This window comes from Maylandia zebra, linkage group LG23 (assembly GCF_041146795.1).
Source record: "Maylandia zebra isolate NMK-2024a linkage group LG23, Mzebra_GT3a, whole genome shotgun sequence".
Lineage (NCBI taxonomy): Eukaryota > Metazoa > Chordata > Actinopteri > Cichliformes > Cichlidae > Maylandia > Maylandia zebra.
The window spans coordinates 47,163,612-47,186,973 of record NC_135188.1 but is presented as its reverse complement, the minus strand read 5'-3'; the positions used below and the strand labels follow the sequence as shown (position 1 = coordinate 47,186,973).

Here is a 23,362-nt window from a genome sequence, read left to right as displayed (position 1 = left end):
GGGACACCAGTGGAGACCCCATCCTGATGCTAGGTCTGGTGAGGGAGCTTGTTTGGGAGTGCCTGGTGACCAGGCCTTAACTCAATAGTGGTCTGTTCTTCTCTGGGCCAGTATTTGAACATTCAAAAGCATGAGGCTAAACACACACACAAGAAAAGACAACACTTTTCAAAAAGAGGCAGTCTTCCTTTCAGGTTCTAACCAGGCCGGATGGTGCTTAGGCTCCTGACGTTGTGAATATTCAGAGTCGTGTGTTAGTGGCAGGATCAGACACATGCCAGTCATTACCACAAAAACCATCTGAGTGTGTTTATGTCCACAGAAGCAAGAAAACACATCTGAATACAGTGACGCAGTGAGTTAGTACACTACATACAGAGAACATAGTAATGCATTAGTGAGACATGATTTTAGGTAGAATAACGTTAAAACGAAACACAGCTGCACAGTTACAGAGGCAGCTTTGCATGTAATTGTTGTTACAGCCTCTATAAAGCACTGTTTGTTATTGTGAGGATTCCTAGAACCATTCAGGACACTGAAATGATAGAAAACACTAAGAACATGCGTACTCTTAGGTGCTACAGCATGCAATAATAACAAAGTTACAGTCATTGACTTTTGTTTGTATACAGACTTAAAGGGATGAGCAGCAGTAGCGCTCAGCAGTGACACTGCTTTACAGCTTAATAAGAATTTGACACCCACTTGAATAAAGAAGAGCAGTGTATTATATTTCAACAGGAAAAAGCCACAGACAGTATTGCAAGATCACAGCTGAAGTCAATTTCCCAAACTAGAAAACAGCTTGTTCTTCAGTATAATTGCAAACACAGACATCCTGTTTTTCTTCTCTTTGGGTTCATACCCCACGACGTGGTTTTTATGTTTAAGCACAAAAGGCTTCCATGATGTTCCTGGTGGCCACATCTGGATTTATTTGCAGTAACTGCTCTGCCAGTGTGCATTACAAGTCAGGCTCAGGCCTGCACTATATCAGAATCAATACTACAGCTACAGTTGCATCATTTTTTCTCATCCAAAGAAGAGCTTTGAGTGTCCTTCTATTCCTGAAGACTACTTAAAAGCTGCCTAAAATACTTCAGGCTGTGCTGAGCATTAAAGTACTACAACTGTTTTTGTGTTACATCCTGTATTTCCATGTATGCTTGCAAATGGTTCATTGCACCCATTTTCCTAGCAGAATATAAAGAAATAAGGGGGTGGCTTTTGGACACTACTCCATGTTGCAATACAACAGTGTTAGGTCATTGTCCTCATTGTATTGATACAGGAATAGGAAATGTTCCTACATTTGAATTTAATTAGAGTATTGTAGAGTACTACTTATTTGAATGGAGATAGGCCACACACACAGTTGTGCATATGATATACATGTTCACAAATCCATCGACATGGTAGCATATTAAAAATCTATTTTGAAGCTAGAAATAAGCTTAACAGTCACCGGCCACTCAACACTTAATTCCCTACAGTTTTAAATATAGTTTTAATATGTTGTGTTAAAGTCTTGCTAGAGAACAGTTAGTGACGTGTTAACAGACGGATTAGATATAATGCATCACTTGCATTTTATCAACTGGCATTTACAATTTTTTACCAAACAGGGGAAGAAAAACTTTTAGAAAAACTCAATTTATGTCATTTTATTTAACAATTTTTTTCCTCCACGAAACAACAAGACTCCAAGCAGAAGAAACCCCCCAAAACAACACCCACTGACAAAAAGAGGCACACTGTGCGCTTTTACAGACAAACTGTAAAACAACAACTTTATTTTTCTCAAAAGTATACTCATTACTAAACTGTGTAAAGACGTTAGTCCCAGCTTCTCTTTTCATGTGCAACGACTGCAAGTGATCAAGTGCAACAAGTGTCAGCAACAATCTCACTGAAATATTTCTTTTAATTTTCACGTTTTTCATTTGTAAAGTGACCTATAAATAATCAGCTTTTCTTTACACTACTGAGATTCAAACAAAACATTAAATCATTACAAACACTCAGGATGCGTCCTCAGCTTGAAGGCAAGCAGGCAGAAGCAATGACAGCCAGCATCTTCTAATACTAGACTGGCCTGGTACAGCTTGGAATTGACTAGACTGATCTGTATCCAAGTTGAAACTAGCCTGGATCAGCCCACTACAGCCTGATCCAAATGTGACAAATGGAATTTTCAGGTCGGACCCATCAATGCCCCCTAAAGGAGAAGTGACTCCAGTCTGTGCTGAGCTTTTACTGCCTTCCTGCTTTGTATCAACTTGTGGTTCGGTGGAGCAACTGATGCTCATCTGCGATTGGTCAGCATCCATTTTTGACTGTTGGGCTGGTGTCATCAGCCAGTGTGGCCGACTGTGCTCATTGGTCAGATGATGAGGCGGGTCCAGGGGAGAGCTGCTGTCAGAGGAGGAGCTAAAACGACAAAAGTTTTACTCTAGAAATTACACAACTGGCAGCCAAGGTTAACCAAAACAACAAAAACAAAAAACATGTTGATCAATTCTGACATTTTTATTTGCAGTACCCTCTGTCAAAAGTATTTCAGCCATTGTTTCAAGATCATATATTCTGCTAGTACCAATATAGGTAAGAAAAAGACTTGCCTGATGAATGATGTCTGCAGAGAAGCAGAGGATGACGAGTAAGCTGGCTGGCTATTTTTATGTGGGCTTGCCATGGTAACATAGTCATCATGAGATAACACAGATGAGCTGCGGCTAACATGAGGGGACATGACCATGTATCCCAGTCCCTCCCTGTCGTCAACGGACTCCTGCATCTCACAGGCTGCGGCATCACATTGGTCCATCTTCATTTCCATGTCACTCCAAGTTTCAGAAATGGACCTATTCTGAGATCTGCAAGGGCTGAAATTAAAGCTCAAGCTTGGAGACGATTCAGGATTTGTTTCGTCTGGTTCGAGGGGCTTTACACAAGACTGTGCAGGACTAGTCTGTATGTCAGGACTTCTGGGGAACAAGACTAAGGGACGCTGTGGTCTTACATTCACCATTCTGTTTCTGTATTTAGGTCTGCAGCGTTTTGAGGCCAGAAGGCCTTTATTCTGACTCTGACTGGAGACTGGAGAGCAGCTCAACTCTGGAAGAACTCTTAGTGCCCGAACTGCCTCCCGAACTGCCTCGTGAATATGCTGGGCCAGTATTCTGTTTCCTGTAAAGAACATATACACCAGGATGAGTCACACGCTTTACTTTTGTCCAGTCAGGCCTCAACACAACATTTTTTGTTTGTTTAATTACCTTGGTCATTTGTTTCCATCCAAATCTCTCCAGGACCATTTGGTGCAGACCTGCCGAGCTCCAAGTAGAACAAGCCCTCCAAGTGGCCAAAGCGGCGAACGCTCAACAAAGGTATCGTGACGGATGGCAAATCATTTCCTGCACCCACTCTCACCAAGATCAGAGATGTTGCTGTGAGGCAGAGCCGATTCTCACCAGTGAGGGACTTGGAACTACCCAGACCTCTGGGCTTCACCGTAATGGGCCAAACCTTAGACAATGTGACAGAAACAGGTTGGAGCAAGACAGCTGGGAGGTGTTTTTAATTACTATTTTGAATTGACTGAGGGTGTCAAAGCAGCCATCTGATGAAAATATGAATTCTGCACAGTCCTTTTTTATGTTTAATCATTAGATTAGGTTTCTTTTTGAAGGAGGTACAGCACTTGTGTGGCATAAATGTGTCCTATTGAGAATAAGGTTGTCATATTTGCCATTTCTGATTGATTCTGAGTATCAGGGAAGCTACTCGCTTTGATCAAGATGTTATTAAATTCAGTATATTTAATCAACTGCTTATGATCTTAACTACAACCGAAAAGTGCTCTAACCTCTTTAAAGAAAGCAGCAGGGGGCAGAGTGCAATAGCCATCATCATCTTCATCAGCCCCTTCGCCATACTCTTCATCGTTTTGCTCTTCCTCCATCAGTTTCTTAAGGGCTACATACCAATCCTCCTGCTCCTTCTGGTCCTCCATCACCAGCACCATGGTCTGATCCTTGGGATACAACGCCACAGTGTGGCCTTTCCGGGAACTGGCAATCCGGCTCACGCCAAGACAGCACCGCAAGTAAATCACTCTGGGGAATTAAATACAGTTAGATTTTAATGCTTCTTCAGATGAAAATGAAAGACATACATCCTATAAACCCTCTACAAACACACCTATTTTTGGACACATGTTTTGAGTATCATACTTTTTAAATTTAGGACTACCTGCTAATAGTTGAAATATTTTTAACTGTATTATTATTTAGAGATTTATAAAGAAACTACTAAAAAACATCAATTTGAGGGTGCTGTATCATATGCTTCACATATAAAGTCACTTTTACAGACCCTTGTTTGCTCGACCCAAACAGCGCAGCTTTGCCAGAAGACTTCTCCTTTGCCATGAACTTCTCCTGGCTCTTGTACCACTCGAGTCGGCTCGGCCCAGTGTGACTCCCTGCTCTGAGGACAAAATATCTCTTGTGGTTCCGCTCCAGCTTCCCCAGGTAACCTTGTTTCACCACATCAGTCTTCAGCCCAGACGAGGTCATGAGGGCACTGGCCAGATGGCCCAGAGGGATGGAAGTTTGACCGGCACAGAAAAGTTCCTCATACAAATGAGGCGAAGGATCCTCATTCAACTGACGTCCCCCAGAGTCTTCGTCATGCTCAATTTTACCATCATTCGAGAAAGGCTGCAGAGTTTTCACTGGCAGACATTTTTGGATGGAGCCGCTGTCATGACATGAAAGAGGGGAATAGGAAGCAGGTGGAGATTTTCTTTGGTTGGTGAACCAGTCGTACCCTTCTGCCATTTCATTCAGGACAACCTTTAAACCTGCTGCATGCAGAGAGGGAGAGTAAAAGTGGAGTTAATGAGATGACAGAGGCTCTACCAACAATATTATTAATACTTAATTTAAAAATAACAAAAACAACTCAGTGAGTTGTGGCTCATTTTATTTATTGCTTCTAGAATGGTGAACATTTACTTTATGATTTATGACAATATTGTAGTTTGAATTTAAATCTGATCAACACAAGTCACTGTATCTTTGTCCCTGTTTAGAGTTTAAGTTTGATAATGTATCTCACAGGTGTGAATAAAAATAAATCAGATTTTACAGTTTCTCCAACGACACAAACATCCTCCATACACTGAAGTGTTTTGTTCAGTTTCTAATTGCTGGGGCCCAGCAGAGCACCAGTCTGAATAGTTGTTTGTTGTGAACCAGACAGTTGTTTTGTTTTAAACTGTGTGACTTTTGAGCATTATTGTTGGCAAAAACCTGGGAAATTATGAAAAAAAAAAAAGTGTGCAAAAGCAAAGCAAATCACAGAAGGGGAATCAAAACTAAGAAATTAAGAGTAAACAGAATCACAAAAGTTCCGATGTTTCCTACGTTAACAACGTGCAGGTATTCTGTAATCAGATTATGAGTTTGAACTTTGAGCTGGTGAAGTTATCTTTCCACAGAAATCTGGTGGATAGATGAACTAAAGATACAAAGCTGAGCCAGGTTTTATTTATAAAGCACCAAACAGTTACAATTATATATAAGAATTTTTTTATTTTTTTTTAAAAGTGCAAGACACAAAAACATGGATTGACACAATAAAATAAAACAATAAAATTTCACACTTGGTCAAACGCCACACAGAAAAAGTGGGTCTTCCAAGAAGATTTAAAAATGCCTTTGAATGCAGACTAAGCCTACGTGTTTATTCTGGTTTCTTTTAATACTAAACTACTGTAAACTGCTTTTTCTCTCACTCAGCTGGTGTGTCTGCAGCAGCAGTGTTATTTTCGGTCTGTATTGGGCGTAACAGTTTCATATCTTTACTATAGCATAATTTTATCGTCAATTCTGCTGCCAGTAAACTTCATTTTTGTGATTGGGTTAACTTAGCAATCTGATAACCAGCACTGTGTGCCTGTTCCCGCTGATTGTTGATGTTACACTAAAGAGAAGCCAGATAACAGAATGGCACCCTGGGTATGATGAACTCAGTCTTTAGTACAGGGACCAGATCACTACTGAAGACTATCAAAACAAACAACAGACACTAGATGATGAGATTTTCCTTCATAAATCATTTTGAGCATTATCACAACTGCACAAGTAATTACAACCTACTGAATTCAGCTCAAGCTGCTCCAAGAACTGCCTCTTAAACTAAGGTCTCTTTATGATGCAAGCTTTCAGCAGTTCAATATTAGAATGGATTGCTCCCTATGGATTTAAAGAATGTCTAATATGATAGTGGAGTTCAAAGCACACATACTAGAGTCATTCACAATACCCTGCAAATAATGAAACATGCTATAGCAATGCATAGGGTGCGTGGGGTTCATCGGAGGGTGGGGGTAATAGCAGCAGTGAGGCTCTTAGGTTCATGGCCAAATGTCAGCAGACGGTCAATGCAACAAGGTCCTACACCCAAAGAGCGATTCGTTCCATTTTATAGCCTCTATGACGAAGGTCAGTTAGCTAAGATGATAGCAAAGCAGCAGGAATGTCCATTTCGTAACACAAAGCAAAGCAAAAATATATTGATGACTCTACCCTGGAAACAAGCAAATAACAACTGACACAGAAAAGTAATAAAAAGATTTCTGGACACCGTTAACTAATTTGCCTGTTTCTTGTGGCATGCCAAGTTCTCCACAGAAAGTAAGGCTCAGGGGGAGAAAAACCACTCAGTGCTTTATGTAAACGAAAAAACAGAAGAATAACCCGAGGGCAAACTACTTAGACTGCTGAAAACATGACTGTTCAGCTCATTTGTGGAGTAAAACCGTTTGCGTACAAGAAATGTGACAAATTACAGATTTTCGAGGTAAAACAACTTTTTAAATGTACTAAAATAAAACTACACATTTGTGAATAGTACAGTTTAGGGTCTCACTTGGGAGTTAACAGCTTCTTCCCATCAGCTAGCAGAGTTACCACTGTGGCGGAGTGAAACTTACCTGTGGCAGGCAGCTATAAGTATAACACCTGCAGGTACGCGCTTTCCCGGCTGCTTTCATAACACGCCGCTGTTTCCAAAACCATTTCCCGTCGCTCTCCGGGCTCAGTGTGTTTGTCTCTCAGCTGCTCCGAGATTCCAATCAGTGTGGCCTTCAGGGGTCTCTCGTGAAAAACACAACTGTATGAAACCATACAGTCCATGATGGAAAAGAAAAGAAAAAAAACTGGACAGATGCGTTGAAGTACAGAGCAAAGTCAGCTTGGCTGTATTGAGCTTTAAATCTGAGCTTTCAGTAGTATGAAAGTTTTACCTGGCTTAATCACCATGGTAAGCTATGCTGTGAATTAGAGGCGAGCAGATCGAAACAAATATAACCTGATACCGGAGCAGAAGCTTAAACTACAAAGCAGGATTTTGTCTTATGTAGGTAACTTCAGGGTTACCTATACTATGAAGGGGGTTCACTTCTCACAGGACTAAATCCCCATGGTAACTTATGCTGTGAATCAGAGGTGAGCAGATCAAAACAAATACTGCTTATTTCAGTTAAAACAAAGTCTATTGTATCCATACCAACACGTATTGGGTCGATACTAGCATAACAGGGCTGATATTTTGTTTCAGTCCTCTATGTCCAGTATGTAGCCCACTGTAGCTGTACTGTGAAAAATGTCAGAACTTTTTTGCACTGACTGTCACATCTATTTTATTTATAGCCTCGCTTTTAAACAATGGAAGTTAACACAAACTCCTTAAGAGACAGGTATGTTTACATTTCAGGTCTCCAAAAACCCCAGTTTCAAAAAAACCTGAAAACCTGAGGTGTGTTTTGTTGTGTTAACAGTGATTTGGTGCTCATTAAAATGTGTTAAGAATTTGTAACTTGATGATTAATCTCATAAGTCATGACGCACTGCTCACCCAGACATAAGCTGCCTTTGTAAGATCAAAATATCGGTATTGGTACCGGCCATGTAATTACTTAGCATCCGATCAGTACCAGAAGTTGCACTATTGCACATGCCTGCCTTGAACCAAACCTGCACCAGAGCAGATTAAGATCTATCTTAGAGATTAACAGGTATAAAATCGCTGCCTATATAGTGTCACCATCCCCGGAAGATCTTTCAGATCTCTGTGCGTGACACCCTGATTAGAAGTTTTTTTCATTCCCAGATGAGCATCTCGTTGAATGTCTCCATTACGAACATTTTGCTCCAACCCTATACATATCAAATATAACACAGCGAGGTCGTGCTTTTCACATCAGACTAACCTCTTTGTGTGGCAATTTGCTTTGTCACCATCAGGGGTTTCCTTTATGACACAAACTATGCACCAGTTAGAAAGATTTACTTTTCTCTTACACATGAGCTACAAAATTTTGTAGTATTCCAAATAAGAAATCTCGTAAGGTAAGAAGGAGTATTAAAGAGGAATTCTGTAGCACAGCAGGTGACTGATGTACAAATCCTTCAGTTATACTTCATGATTATACTTGGGATTGTAGCTGCTGTAATTAAACTTCCCCATCTCTGGGTGGACATGACTCTAGGAATATTCAAATCCTGGTTCCAGTGCCTGCATAGACTCAAGGTATCATCAGAGAGAACTGTGGCATGTGTTGTTCTCCATAATATTGCCTCTCTTAGCAGCACCCTGCCATATGACTGGATGAACCTGGGGAAGAGGATCCTGTTCACCCTGAAAATGTTCATGATGCAAGAGCTGTCAGAGAAACCATTTGCTAAAATCGTTTTTCAGATTAGTTTACCCCACCCCCAGAGGATAAATCAGGACTCTTTATTCAACATTTTATTTGTTCTTCTTTATTTCCTACAAATACAAAACCAGCCATTATCATTTGTGGATTTATCTGAGAGTAACCACCTGTAACATGTTACCCACCTCTAGCTGGTGCTCCAGTAATTCAATTTCCAGATCTGTCTTTCTAATCTGACGATCCAAGTATGTGATTTCTTTGTCAGTTTTTGTCATTGTTTGGATGAGGTGCATTTTGTAAATTTCTTTAACTGGTAACTGTAAAATGTAAGAATGGCTTGAAATGTATGCATGGTGCAGTTTAAATAAAGCTATGAAAATGCAGAATGGCATTGAACGTCTCACTGTGTTAATATGTGCTGGGGTAGTTGATGGAGCTTCCTCTTGATAATGTTCGGCCTTGCTCTGTTAATTTAAAAGATAAAAACATGAATATGAAGGTTGTTTTCCAGTCATCGTCATCACTTCACTGCACATTTCAAATACAAGAACACACGACTAAAACATACCTCTACTGTCATGGTGTGTACCTCACTAGGTCTATCTGGTTCTATCTCAGCAGATAATGTATCCTTATCGTCATCTTCGTCTGCTTCCTGTGATGAAGAGCAACATTCTGTTTTAGAAACCTTTCTTTAGAAATATCTCAGGAGCACTCAGTCACCTACTTACAGATGGAAGGGATGGAAATGCTTCTGCTGAAGTAGGAGTCTCATCAAGGCCATCAGCAACTGTTGAAATAAATATGCAGATGTGTTATAGCACATGATGGCATTATGAATAAGTCAGCAGGGAACAGCATTCCTAAGTAATAAAGACATTATGGAAAATGCATGTCCAAGCTAATACTAGTAACAAGGATCAGTACTGCACTGCTGATGAAGAAATTTAGCTACTGTTTCACCAAATGTACTGAACCTTTAGTTGAGACAATGCAGACAGAAATGATCCCATTTCAAACACTTGTGAATTGTAATTTGTAGTATAACTCACTATGTACTTTGGTCAGACGTGGCCAAAGAGTCTGGCTGAGATGGTTCCTGAAGTATTGCTTCTTTTTAGTTATTTTTAAAAGAGATATAAATGAATTCGATTTTTGGTTTGTTTGTTGCATTTGAACCTTTATGCTTTGCCTTTTACTTCACTCAGTCATTCATTAAATTTTCATTCACTTTAACACTTAAACTGTTGGCACTAAAATTTACTTGGTTATGTTTATAAAAAGGAAGGAAATGAGAATTTCATCCCACATATTCAAATTTCATGTATGTGTGTGCTATAAATAATTACATTTTATGCAGACACTTGCGCTCTGTGGGGTGACGGGCTCAGCCACCGGGCATCCAGTATCCTTACTCTTGGAAAACTGTTCTGCCTCCGTCAGCATGGATGGAGGTGCCCCTTCAACCACTTTGCGAGCCTCTGCCTTCTTTCTGTTAGCTAAATTGAAGCCATATGTTAATCTGAGCAGGATATTAGGCCTGTGGGTTTAAAAAAACATTTATGGACTCATATACAAAAGAAAAAGTGGGCCTTACCTGTTTGAACTATGTTTTTATATTTCATTTTCAGCTGCTGCCAAGTCCTTTTTGTTCCCGTATTGCACCTTAATTAAAATTATGAGTAAAAATTCGCCTGTAAATGCATCTCAGGATTGTATTGACTAGTATTTACCGTTTCAACTCACGCATTTACACGCGCTGCAATTCTCTCCCACGCCAGTTCTCTCTCCTTTGCTGCTGCAGCCGTGTTGCCTTTCTTGCTAAAAATGTGTTCGTACTCTCCATATACACTCAGCAGAATATCTATTTCAAGTGGGGTGAAGTAAGCCGAGCGTTTTCTCTGCCCGGTTTCCATGGTGAATCATAGGCTTTTGGATTTTGGATTGGGTTTAAAAAAAATGGTATCACGCACGTGCTTACCTCAGGGTGGGCATACTCAGAGTTGATTAAACTAACTCTGATCAGCTGTTCTGGACGCTCAGCGTTTATCAATTCGGAGTTTCTTTTGAGTTTGTTGATCTCCCTTCCTGGATAAGAGCCCTGCTATACAGTCTTGTTCTTCTTCTTTTTATTATTATTATTGTTGTTGTTGTTGTGTGTTTGTATTCAGAGTTACGTCATGTATTTCTATGGACATAAAACACTCCGTGGTTCTTATAGTGATGACTGACATGCCTCATGCATGCTGAACACTCCCGATATGAAAATCTCTTTCTACTTGGATGGGAGACCGCTTGGGCACTTCCTTCTACAAGCTGCAGGGGGCGCTGTTTCTCCTTTTACACATGCTACAGTGTCATGTTTTTATTGCTGCATGAAGATTATAAGTATCATTATAGAGTTTCCTTTAACATGTTTTTGTGCACCTGCCAGTTTAAAGGCACATTTATTTCAGCATTTTTATGTCAGTTTAAACGAAGTCCATTGTTGCAAATTAGAGAAAATGTTGTGTATTATGTAACTGTCTGAAGCACAATGGATAAAAAAAAGATCATGTGTTCATGATCACATCCAACAACAAGCTGTTCTCTAACCATTTCAGGTGGTGTTTTACACTTTAAAACACAATGTACAACAAGTCGTATGTGAGATGCAGACGTGGCATTGACTCAGTGACTTTGAATAATTCACAGAGCAGAGCTGTCTGTTACTTATCTCTCAACTGTTACAACCTAGTGCTCATAATTACTTCATTCATACCCAAGCAGTCATGTTTGTGTCGTCAAAATCTTTTTGAATAAGCTGTAACGCATTATAGATGTAGCATTATCACCACTGGAAAACACATTTAATATCATAATACATTTAAGTGCAGAAGCAAAAATAACGACAAAATCACAAAGATATTCTTTATTGTGTTCAAACTTTCTTTTCTTTCTTTCTTCTTTCTATACTTGCATATGTGGCTGTTGTGACCTTTTCATCCTCACAAAGATGCCTGTCATTTTAGATTAGTGAAACTGATTACTTTTAAGTATTTGTTACATTCTGTACAGCATGGTTACCCCAGGCGGTTGTGTATATTGGATAATCTAAACTTGACTTTCAGCTTTGAATTGCATTTACATTAGATTAACGGTGTCACAACTTTCCAAGTGAAAAACTTTTGGATAAATTCTGGAGGATGCCATTTAAATTATCATGTCAAATACTGTTAAAATCCTTTTTTCTATAACTCGCACATACCAGTAAATACTTTTCCTGGTAATATTCTGCTTCCTGTAATCTGTATCTTCAGTTTCACTTTTTAAATTATTTGATCAAACTCACGCCGTTTTCTTGGTGATGTTTTTCTTTTGTCTGCTGACATCAACCGATAGTTTCTCATCACTATGCTGCTGTCAGTTCAGATGAGAGAAGTTATCTTCCAGCCAACTTAAACTTTTTTTTGAATAAGCAGCAGGGCATTTTGCATCCACATAAGATGAACTGTTCAGATTGTAACTCTGTTATACAGCATCCACTTTGACTGGGAGCTTTTGAGCAAACAAAGTTGTCATTTTTAGTATTTAATATTTAAATAATTTGTGGTGAGAGAACACACAAGCCTTCATACAACAGCTATACTTTAGATGAGGCCTCCTCCTTGGTGTTGTTCTCTGAGGCTGCTAGCATGGCTGGTTCCTGCAAATTTCAAACATGCAGTAGTACAGCCACTGCTTAAGAAACCTGGCCTTGATCACACAGTTTTAGCGAACTATAGGCCTATTTCCAAGCTGCCTTTAGTCTCCAAGGTTTTAGAGAAAATTGTTTTTAGTCAACTGAAAGATTTTCTAGATGAAAATGGAATCTTTGAGGTTTTTCAGTCAGGTTTTAAAACCCTTCACAGCACAGAATCTGCATTACTAAGGGTTTTTAATGACATCCTTCTGGCATGTGATTCTGGTAACCATGTTGTTCTTGTCTTGCTTGACCTAACTGCTGCCTTTGACACAGTAGACCACAATATTTTAATTTCTCGATTACATGATGTAGTGGGTATTGGTGGCACTGCACTCAATTGGTTTAGGTCTTATTTGTCAGATAGAACTTTCTCTGTCAGCCTTCTCGGTTACGAATCGTCTTCTGCTCCTCTGTCATGTGGTGTCCCACAGGGCTCAATTTTAGGGCCACTGCTCTTTTCTCTGTATCTACTGCCTCTGGGTTCTATCCTTAGAAGGCATGGGATCTCATTTCACTGTTATGCCGATGACTGCCAAATTTATTTGACACTAAAACGCAAGGATGCCATCTCCATAAAACCTCTCTTGACATGTCTAGATGACATTAAAGCTTGGTTGGCTCGAAACTTTTTAAATTTTAATAAAAAGAAAACAGAAGTGTTGGTGTTTGGACCCAGTGGTCCCTGTGAGTCCTCCTCTGTTGTTTTAGGATCCCTGGAAGTCTATTTTAAATCTGTTGTTACTGACCTTGGTTTTAAGTTGGACAGTGATTTTAAATTGGACAACCAAATCAGAGCAGTGGTGAAGTCCAGTTTTTATCATTTAAGGCGACTGGCAAGACTAAAATCTTTTCTTTCGAGGCAGCACCTTGAAACAGTGATCCATGCTTTTATTTCTTCCCGCCTGGACTACTGTAACTCACTTTATGTGGGGGTCAGTCAGTCATTGCTCTCACGTCTGCAGCTGGTTCAAAATGCGGCTGCACGACTCCTAACAGGAACTCGAAAAAGAGAGCATATAACCCCTGTGCTGGCCTCTCTGCACTGGCTGCCTGTGTCTTTTAGAGTTAATTTTAAAATTCTTATGTTTGTTTTTAAATGCCTACACAGTCTTGCCCCGCCTTACCTCTCTGAGCTTCTTCATCCCCACATACCCTGTCGGTCTCTCAGGTCAGCTGACCAGCTGCTCCTGGAGGTACCAAGATCCAGGAGGAAGCTCAGAGGGGACAGGGCCTTCTCTATTGTGGCTCCAAAATTATGGAATAATTTGCCCATGCATGTTAGAGAGGCCCCTTCACTGTCCACTTTTAAATCACGTCTTAAAACCCACTTTTATTCCTTGGCTTTTAACCTCAGTGAGACTTAGTTTCTTTTTTAATGCAGTAGTTATTTAATTAATGATTTCACTCTTCTTTTATTTGTTTTTTATTTATATCTCATGTAATTTTATTTTACAGTTCCAATGTACAGCACTTTGTGTCAGCTGTGGTTGTTTTAAAGTGCTTTATAAATAAAGTTGATGATGATGATGATGATGATTTGACTTGTTGCTTCAGGCGAGGTCAGATAACACTTTTTTAGTTGTTCTGTTGAAGAAGACATAGATAAAAGAGTAAAAATTCAACCACTTTCTTTCACTGTATGACATGATGTATGATTGTAAAAGAAAACAACTATTTTCTTTAGAGCAAAAAAGAGCAAAAAAAATTCTAAAGGGAACATTTATTTATTTTTATTTTATTGGTATTTTCCTTAATTGTGTTAAATATATATTTTCTCATCTTAATGTCCACTGAGCTGTGAGCCAGGGGGCGGTAATGCGCCTTAACATTGGTTGCCAACCAAGAAGAAGAAGAAGCTGTGAGCCAGGAGGGAGGGGGTGAGTGAGTGATTCGTAACAGGAAGGGAGGGGGTGAGTGAGTGATTCGTAACAGGAAGGGAGGGGGTGAGTGAGTGAGTGATTCGTTCAACTCGTTTGAGCTGTGAGCCAGGAGGGAGGGGGTTAGAGAGTCCTGAGTGATTCGCTTATGCTATGATTCAGCACAGCAAGGGAGGGGGTGAGTAACTCAAATGTGCTGTTAGCATGTTAGCTGAGTGATGCTACTGTGAACCGAGCTATTGTCTTGATGTGAGCTTCTACTCAGGGTTTTTTCTTCCAGTTCAGAGCAGAAATGCTTTTGTTAAGAAACTGCCCCCCCCCCCCCCACACACACAATTTTAATTATAAGCTACAGGGATGAACATGAGTGACATTCATTCGTAACCACAGGGTTTAACATGATGCCGGCCAACTCTTTGCCTTTTGTTTATGGGTATTTTTGACCTTTCTTCCAGAAGTGCATTTGTGTGGACAGACACTGACGTTGGACGAGAAGATTTGGCTCGCCTCTGTGAAGGCCAGTCAAGTCTTCCACACCAAACTCGCTCATCCATGTCTTTATAGATCTTACTTTGTGCACTGGTGTGGAGTCATGTTGGAACAGGAAAGGGCCATCCTCAAACTGAAATTATCCAAAATGTCTTGGTTTGCTGAAGCATTAAGACTTCCTTTCACTAGAACTAAGGCTACGTTCACACTGCAGGCGAAAGCGCATCAAATCCGACTTTTTTGACCCTATGCGACCCATATCCGATCATGGTATGACAGTGTGAACAGCACAAATCCGATATTTTCAAATCCGAGCTGGGTCACTTTCGTATGTGGTACTGAATCCGATACACATCTGATGTTTCAGAAAGCGACTGCTGTTTGACGGTCATGTCGCACTAAATCCGTCTTTTACATCACTGACACAAGACAGACGCCAATTGTCAGCGCCAGAGAAGACATCGCGAACGCTTCCTGGCCATCCAGTGAAACTGTTGGGAAGACAACGATGGAGAAAACGTGAACATTTTATTTGTACTGTATAATCTGCAGATTCTGACAGAAATCTGCAACTATCCTTCGAAGCACCGCTCCTCTCTAAAACAGCAATAAGGATTGTAGTGGCAATTCCTTTACTTTTGTAAGATCAAACGTCCCACAACTTAAAGTCCACAAGCCACTGCTGCACTGAGGTAATATTTCGTACGCAGGCAAAAGAAGTCCATTGTCCAAACATTTTAGTTGAGAGTTTTGGTTTATTTATCCATCTTGCCAAGCAATAACAAGATCCTTCCTGCTGCTTCTCCTGCTCTGGTAAAAAACCATAGGCCCACCCCAATGCATGCTGGTCCTATACCAGTCTCTTTATTTATAGAAACAAAATGGCCCTACAGCTCTTACTAACTAATTTAACAAAATAACAACAAACAAATCATTTAAAACAAAATATTAACCGACAAATAAACCCCAAAATATAAGTAAACTAACAACAAACTTTAACTAATTTAAAGAACAAATAGCTCCAACACTCCGGCCCCTAATTGTGCATACAATCACAATTACTTTAAAGTCCCAAAAGGAGGAGCTATTCCCTTAAACAAATCCTTAATTTTCATTGAGGATTTTCTTCACGATGAGGCTTCCAGTAGCAAAATAAGTTTCGTCACTGGCCTTTCCAAAACACTGGTCCTTGTTTGTAGTCTCACAGAACGCACCAAGCCTTTTGCATCCTGGTTTACATTTAAGACTTTCGCCATCATCCATGATCCTCTTGGAGCTGTAGCGTCTGCAATTAAAACAACATCTCCAGGTATAAGACATCTTTTAGTCCTCATCCATTTTTGTCTTTCTTGCATCAAAGGTAGGTACTCAGAAAGCCATCTCTTCCAGAACAACTCTGCCATGTACTGTACCTGTTTCCACCTTTTCCTGACATGCAAATCACTTGGATGAAACAGTCCTGGTGGAAAAACTGGTTTATTTTTCAGCAACAACAAGTGATTGGGTGTCAGTGCTTCAAGATCATTTGAGACATCTGAAACTTTAGTAATGGGTCTGTCGTTCATTATAGCTTCAACCTCACAGAAAACTGTTTGGAGTCCTTCATCATCCATTTCTTTCTGACCTTCCGGATCATTCTTATTCAAACCTGCAGCAAGCAACTCTTTCCTCTTCTGTGCCAACAACACCAAGACCTCTTTCATCTTTAAAAGCCAGGCTACAGAGATTTTAAGTTTTGCCCAAGACGAGAAGTAGAGGATAAAATAGCTGGTAGGATTTTGTAATTCCCTCACAATGGCATTCATTGTCAGGTCCCTTTTGAGCTCTGGGTCATCTGCAGAAATTACACTGTACTCCACATCCAGTTTAGGCCATTCCTTTTCTGACTTATAGAGAAATTCTGGCCCTTTTATCCATCTCCTACATTTGAGGAAATCCCCAGCTCTCATGCCTCTGGATGCGTCATCTGCAGGATTCTCCTTAGAAGAAACGTATCTCCACTGCTTCACATCTGTTGCTTCTTGAATGACAGCAATTCTGTTTGCAACAAAAGTATTGAAGCTTCTGGTTTCATTGGAGATGTATTTCAGTACTGTTGTACTATCAGTCCAAAAAACTGATTTTTCCAACCTGACCTGCAGCTCCTTTTGCAGAAGCCTGTCCCCCCGAACTGCAAGAACTGCAGCCGTCAATTCCAACCTGGGAATTGTAGTTCGCTTGAGAGGAGCAACTCTAGCCTTTCCCAGGATAAAAGCAACATGCGTGACGTTATTCTTTTCCAACTTTAAATATGACACCATTCCATACCCATCTTGACTTGCATCAGAAAAATGATGAAGTTGTGCCCCATCTGGTCTTCCAAAGCAATTTGGTTTAATGCAACGTTCCACTTTGAACTTTGAAATCAGCTGGAGATCCTCCAGCCAATCACGCCACCGCTGGGAAAGAGAGTGGGGAATAACTTCATCCCACTTCAAATTTTGTCGGCAAAGCTCTTGTAGCAACAGTTTAGCTGGCATACTGAAGGGAGACAAGATTCCCAAAGGATCATACAGTGAGCTGACCACAGACAAAATGCCCCTTCTGGTTGTTGGACGGTCCTGCAGGGAGGTTCTGAACTGGAACTTGTCTGTTGCTATGCACCACTGTAAACCCAGTGCTCTCTCAACTGGAAGTTGATCTGTGTCCAAATCCAGATCCTTAATTTCCTTTGCTCTTCTTTCCTCTGGGATTGACATGAGCACTGTGCGACTGTTGCTGATCCATTTTGAAAGCTTAAATCCTACATGCTCCCACTGGCACAGATTATAAACAACAACAAAATAAACTATCACAGCTATGCAGATGACACACAAATATATATCACAATGTCACCAGGAGACCGAGGCCCTGTACAGGGTCTTGGTAAATGCATTGAGGAAATTAATGACTGGTTGTGCCACAATTTTCTCCAGCTAAACAAAAACAAAACTGAGGTAATAGTCTTTGGCGCCAAAGAAAAACGATTACAGGTCACCAGAGAACTTCAATCTATACATCTAAAAACCACAAACCAGGCGAGAAATTTGGGTGTAGTGATGGATGCAGACCTAAACTTAGAAAAACACATTAAGACAATAACAAAGTCAGCTTACTATCACCTCAAGAATATTTCAAGGATAAAAGATCTGATGTCTCAACACTTGAGCTGAATCATCAACCTGATGTTGGGTTTGACTTTGTCTAGGTACGATTACTTGTGATTCAGATGCAGAATTTATACCAGAGTAATCTCTTGATGTTGGAACAAATGTATCGGCACAAGGAGTTAAACTAGGCGCTTCTTGTACGTGCCCTCTTTCAAAATAAGAGTTCATTCCATCAGAATGCTCAGAGCTACAAACTGAATTTATTTTTAAGACACGAAGCTTTGCATTAGTGGCTGCCAGCTCTGTTTCCAAGGATAATCTCTCCTTTTCTTTTCTCAGTTTTTCCTCTTGCGCTTCGATAGAATGTTTTTTCTTTAATGCAGCGAGTCGCTCCATGAGCGCTGCCTTGTCAGCCGCAGCTTTAATGCATGCGGAAGATGTTGATGAAATTCGACTTTGCTGTGACAATGTTTTTGAAGGTGGTTTTACACTTGAGATATTAGAGACACTGTCTTCAGGTTTTATTTCATCCAAACTTTCAACAACTTTATCATTACGAACAATATTGCTTTGTTCAGTGTACGGCTCGCCCGCCTCCTGCAACCAAACCTTTATTTTGTCCATAAAAACAGAGAATGCTGTCATCTTCGACTGAAAATGTGCATTTTGCCTTTTCACTTCATCTTCTGGCAGTGGCAAACTTAAAAAGGATTCTTGCAAAGCGTTTGCATCTTGATAGCATTTAATAAACTTCCCAAATTCAGAAGACACTTCCTTAACGTTCTCATATGAGGTCATTAAAGCGGAAGTTTTCCCCATGTACTTAGATGCTTGCTTACACATTGAACTGCGCTTTTCTTGGCATGTCTTTATATACAAATCCAAACCTTTTGGCGTAAATTTAACGCAGTGTCATCCTCTCGTTTACTCTTAATATCCGACATTTTTATTGTCCTCTTGGATTATTTCAAACTTCATAAAGATGTACAGCACACTGAGAATCCATAGCCTAAAGTACAAACATGACATCCATTTACCTGCCTTTTGCAGCGAACAAACATTTCCACAGAGGGCGTTGGCATGTTTCAATTAGCGATCCAATTTTGCACCAATTTAGTACGTCAAAACTCAGTTCATCAGTCTTTGTAGTGAAATTATGTCTTTAAACTCCAATAGCTTCACCGTTTTCCTTTACGGCTTAAACAATATTATCACTCACCAGCTTTGACGAACGAGTGACATGTTGATCCAGGCCTCAACATCAAATCCGTCTGGATTACTCACCAGACGATCCAATAACATTTATTCGAGTTCGACGGTGATCCTTGAAATCCTTATATCCATTAATGAAGGATTATTCCTTTGTCCACGGGATGGTTTTTTACTTTATGTAGTGGCAATTCCTTTACTTTTGTAAGATCAAACGTCCCACAACTTAAAGTCCACAAGCCACTGCTGCACTGAGGTAATATTTCGTACGCAGGCAAAAGAAGTCCATTGTCCAAACATTTTAGTTGAGAGTTTTGGTTTATTTATCCATCTTGGCAAGCAATAACAAGATCCTTCCTGCTGCTTCTCCTGCTCTGGTAAAAAACCATAGGCCCACCCCAATACATGCTGGTCCTATACCAGTCTCTTTATTTATAGAAACAAAATGGCCCTACAGCTCTTACTAACTAATTTAACAAAATAACAACAAACAAATCATTTAAAACAAAATATTAACCGACAAATAAACCCCAAAATATAAGTAAACTAACAACAAACTTTAACCAATTTAAAGAACAAATAGCTCCAACAAGGATCATTATTAGGTTATTTGTAAATAACAAAATAACTTAAAGCAAAATTGGGAAACGTAAAGTCCGAAACAAGTTTTTATATTAAGGCCATCAGTCAAACAATACTGTTGCTCTGGGTCTAAACAGAGCGTGTTGTGTGTGACGTCTTCTTTTGCGCATGCGGGCGCTTTGAGCGTTCACACTAGAGCGCGTTTGCTGTCGCATTTTATTTGTAGTGTGAACGAGCAGACAAAAACATCGGATTTGATCAAAAAAATCGGAATTGAGCATTAAGACCTGCAGAGTGAACGTAGCCTAAGAGGCCAAGCCCAATTCCTGAAAACAACCACACACCATGATCCTCCCTCCACCAAACTTTACACTTGGCACACTGCAGCCAGATAAATACTGTTCTCCTGGCAACCACCAAACCCAGACTCATACATCAGATTGGCAGTTGGAACTATAACTGGACTTGTTGAACAGGTGACATCCTTTCACAGTACATCACTGAAATTCATTTAGCACCTGAAAGTGACCCATTCTTTCACAAATGTTTGTAGAAGCAGGTGTGCAGACTGCATCTAGACTTGGCGATGAAAGTGATTGCATAACCTGAATTCAGTGATTTGAATTGGTGAGTAAATTCTTTTGAAAAGGTAGTGTATCTTTGTTAGATAATTTAAAATACATTTGAATTTAATTTCATCAAACTCTTCTGTTCTTTTTAGAGATGTAGTTTTTTATGGTCATTCATTGATCATTAACGTCACTACACTCCTGGACAATATGTGAGGTCTAAAGACAAAGGTCAGAAGATATCTTCTCTGTTAATGATCATGCCGAAACAGCACTTTTTTTTTTTTACATGTTTAAACATTGTGTCACATAAATTCTGCTGATGTGTTGTTGGTTCAGTGAACTTGAGTATCTTACCAAGGAGCTGTCTGCTACTTATCTCTGTCTGAACAATATTTTACGACAGTTTTCAATATTCAAATCGGATAGATCATTTTCCAGGCTATAAGACTCTTGTAAAGCAGTTTAATCACTGAACCTGCTGTGCCACTTTTACCTGGCACATGAACTGCAAAGCCTTTTCATGGAGTTCATCGCTCACTTTCAGTCAAGTATTTCAGGAAATTACTGCACTGGTTAGCACTGTCCCTCACAGCAAGAAAATCCTTGGTTCAATGTTCTCTTTGCAAACTCTGGTTTCTCCCACAGTCCACTTAGTCCAACTCCTGAGTCTAGATTGACCATGGGTGTGAATATTAGTGCAAATGGTTGTCTGTCTTTATATATTCACCATGGATAGACTGACAGTTTGTCCAGGGTTAGTCTGTCTGTTGATGTGTTGTGAGGTCAGTGAACTTCAGTGCTTCAGACAGCGACCTGCTTGTTACTTATCTCTGTGCAGATACAACACAGTACTCCAGCTTTCATTATTCAAATTTTATTTGAATAACCGCCATCATCACCACTGATACCACCACTATGTCTGGATAGAAAAGTCATATAAAACATTTATTTATTTATTTTTAGATTAATTTAAGAAACTGTCTCTAGCAATGTCACTTTTGTCAGCATTGTGAATGCTGAAGAGAAAATTTTGCTGTTAAGTCAGGAAGACTGAGTTTACCAGACGTCCGCAGCCAGCTCGCCCTCTCTGTTTCTCTGTATTTGAATACAAAAGAGCACAATGTCATATCTTTAAGTGTTTATGTTGCATTTTAGTTCAAGAAGGTGACAGGTGAGTTTTGGCAAGAAATAATATATTTGAAAAAAACAAACAAACATACTGCTGTGTTGAATTTCATCGTATTTACTGTTGGAGTGAGGAAAGGAATGCAGCTTAATGGTATGGATTACAAGACCAGACCAGTAACCAGTAGTTGATAGGGCTGTTAGGCTGAAGTCCACAAGACATATAGATAAGCAGAAAAGCCTTTACTTTGTGAAAAACAATCTATATGTTTGCTGAGTCAGTGAACGTTTTGTGGATGCAGATTGGATTTTCTTCTTCATGGACCTTACCAGTCTCCAGCTTCAGATGATTTTAACTGAAGACCAAAACTAAAACATAAGAAAGTGAAAATGATTGTAAATCAAAAGATAACAAATAATTATTTTAAAACATATTTGAGACACTCCTTTGTTGTCTATTTCTTATGTTTTATTCCAGTAATTTCAGAGTTGCTGTGGAGCACACACAATTTTCTTGTACATTCTACAATGACAATAAATAGCTGTTCTACCTTTTATGTTCTATTATACTACTATCCGGTTGTTCAGTCTGACGTCACTAGCCGTTTCTGGGTCTAAACTCCGCTGCAGGTCCATATATCAAACGATCACTGTGGCATTACTGAGAGTTGAAAAACTGTCTAAAGTCTTTCATCTTTAATAAAATGATCAGCGTTCTGCTCTACCAGGTGTAACAATTGAGTTTAACATCCAGGCATCCATGAAAACGGAATTTATGACATTTAACGGAGTTAGAAGTTAGCAGGGAGTTAGCTCACTAGCTTCTATCTAAATACAATATAGCATGTCCTGACTGCGGGGTTTTGGAAACAAATTAAAACGTACAGCTCTGTTATCACTTCCAACATAAATGAAGACAGAAAGCTAAACAGCAGTGACGTTTGTAGGGTTACTGAAGTTGGGCTAGCTGGTATATAATGATGTGCTACGTGACCGCTAGCGACACAGCTATGTTAGCATAATATAAACAAGCTAACTTTTTTCCCACTCGATAAAAGTTAACGTGAGTGTTCTCGGTGGTCAGGAACAAATGTAATCGCATGGCAGGATGCTGTAAAAGGACCAAACTTCAGCCAGGAGAACAACTGAGATAATCCATCCACAATACGAGGTTAGTCATTCATATACTGCTGCATGGGCTGGGCTGTAGCTACATCCTAAGGTTTTAAAAACTGAGCTTAAATAAATGATTAGCGGTAATAAAAGCCGAGGGTGGTCAACAGTGATCGCTGACTGTTTTAGGAGCTTTTTGAGATCAAATAGAAGAAAATACAAAACATTAAACATGTTAACAACACAAAAGCCATATTAAACGCAGACTACTTTAGACCCGGAAGTAGGATTCGTCGCGTCATCACTGAACAACCGGATAGGGTTCACGAACAGGAGGCCATCTTGGCCTGCAGGTTTGCTCTCATGTAGTTTCTCCAGCTCCCCCTCCTCCTAACTTGGCCAAAAGTCACAGTAAAACCGTAATGTTTGTCAGAGGTGGGGTAATCCGAGCCAAAGAGTTCATCTGAGTTAAAACGGATGGGAAACATTGTTGAAGGCAGTCTGGGTGTGTAGGCAGGAGAGGGCTGTGAACCTGTAAACCTCTTGCAGAAATCACTAAGAGTTCATTTTGTCCAGGTTGGCCACTGGTTCTCATCAGTTTTCTCAGTTCACACCTCCACTTTTTGTTGTTTTCATTGAGTTTGACCTCCAGCTTCTTCCTGCGGGTGTGTGACAAAGTGGGTGAGAAGACCATTTGTCTACATTCTTAGTTAACATTCTTGTTTTGATTTAACCATATTTCACATGTAATCTGCAATAGGCAAACATCAACTATCCCAGGTTTGTTTATGTTTTGCACTTTTACATAGTGA

The 23,362-nt window shown here is 39.9% G+C and overlaps 2 protein-coding genes across 4 annotated transcripts; both read right to left on the bottom strand.

The window, feature by feature from the left end:
- Window positions 1–1,652: 1,652 nt before the first annotated feature.
- Window positions 1,653–7,168, bottom strand: LOC101468614 (uncharacterized). Its single transcript, XM_004564089.4, has 6 exons — window positions 7,007–7,168; window positions 4,381–4,873; window positions 3,872–4,121; window positions 3,282–3,531; window positions 2,625–3,192; window positions 1,653–2,433 (listed from the first exon to the last, which is right to left on the bottom strand). Exons 2-6 carry the CDS (start codon window positions 4,845–4,847, stop codon window positions 2,025–2,027), a joined length of 1,944 nt encoding a protein of 647 aa, XP_004564146.1. The 5' UTR covers window positions 4,848–4,873; window positions 7,007–7,168; the 3' UTR covers window positions 1,653–2,024.
- A 1,640-nt stretch (window positions 7,169–8,808) lies between these two features.
- Window positions 8,809–10,718, bottom strand: LOC101468135 (uncharacterized). 3 transcript variants are annotated; one of them, XM_076880637.1, is made up of 7 exons: window positions 10,478–10,718; window positions 10,329–10,396; window positions 10,081–10,230; window positions 9,463–9,521; window positions 9,300–9,386; window positions 8,917–9,195; window positions 8,809–8,844 (listed from the first exon to the last, which is right to left on the bottom strand). In XM_076880637.1, exons 1-7 carry the CDS (start codon window positions 10,645–10,647, stop codon window positions 8,824–8,826), a joined length of 834 nt encoding a protein of 277 aa, XP_076736752.1. In that variant the 5' UTR covers window positions 10,648–10,718; the 3' UTR covers window positions 8,809–8,823. The 3 variants fall into 3 exon arrangements, with proteins under 3 accessions (XP_076736752.1, XP_004564145.1, XP_004564144.1); XM_004564088.2 differs by having other exon boundaries at window positions 8,821–9,048; window positions 9,136–9,195; XM_004564087.2 differs by having other exon boundaries at window positions 8,821–9,195.
- Window positions 10,719–23,362: the final 12,644 nt, after the last annotated feature.

Bases quoted from the DNA above. Each gene is read 5' to 3' on its own strand.
- LOC101468614 (XM_004564089.4), bottom strand. From the start codon at position 4,847: ATGGCAGAAGGGTACGACTGGTTCACCAACCAAAGAAAATCTCCACCT. The intron at 4,122-4,380 runs GTCTGTAAAAGT...TTAATTCCCCAG, and splicing joins TTTGGGTCGAGCAAACAAGG to AGTGATTTACTTGCGGTGCT. The intron at 3,193-3,281 runs GTAATTAAACAA...TGTTCTTTACAG, and splicing joins GATGGAAACAAATGACCAAG to GAAACAGAATACTGGCCCAG.
- LOC101468135 (XM_004564087.2), bottom strand. From the start codon at position 10,647: ATGGAAACCGGGCAGAGAAAACGCTCGGCTTACTTCACCCCACTTGAA. The intron at 9,522-10,080 runs GTAATTATTTAT...TTATTTCAACAG, and splicing joins CGCAAGTGTCTGCATAAAAT to TTGCTGATGGCCTTGATGAG. The intron at 9,196-9,299 runs GTATGTTTTAGT...TTAAATTAACAG, and splicing joins TACACACCATGACAGTAGAG to AGCAAGGCCGAACATTATCA.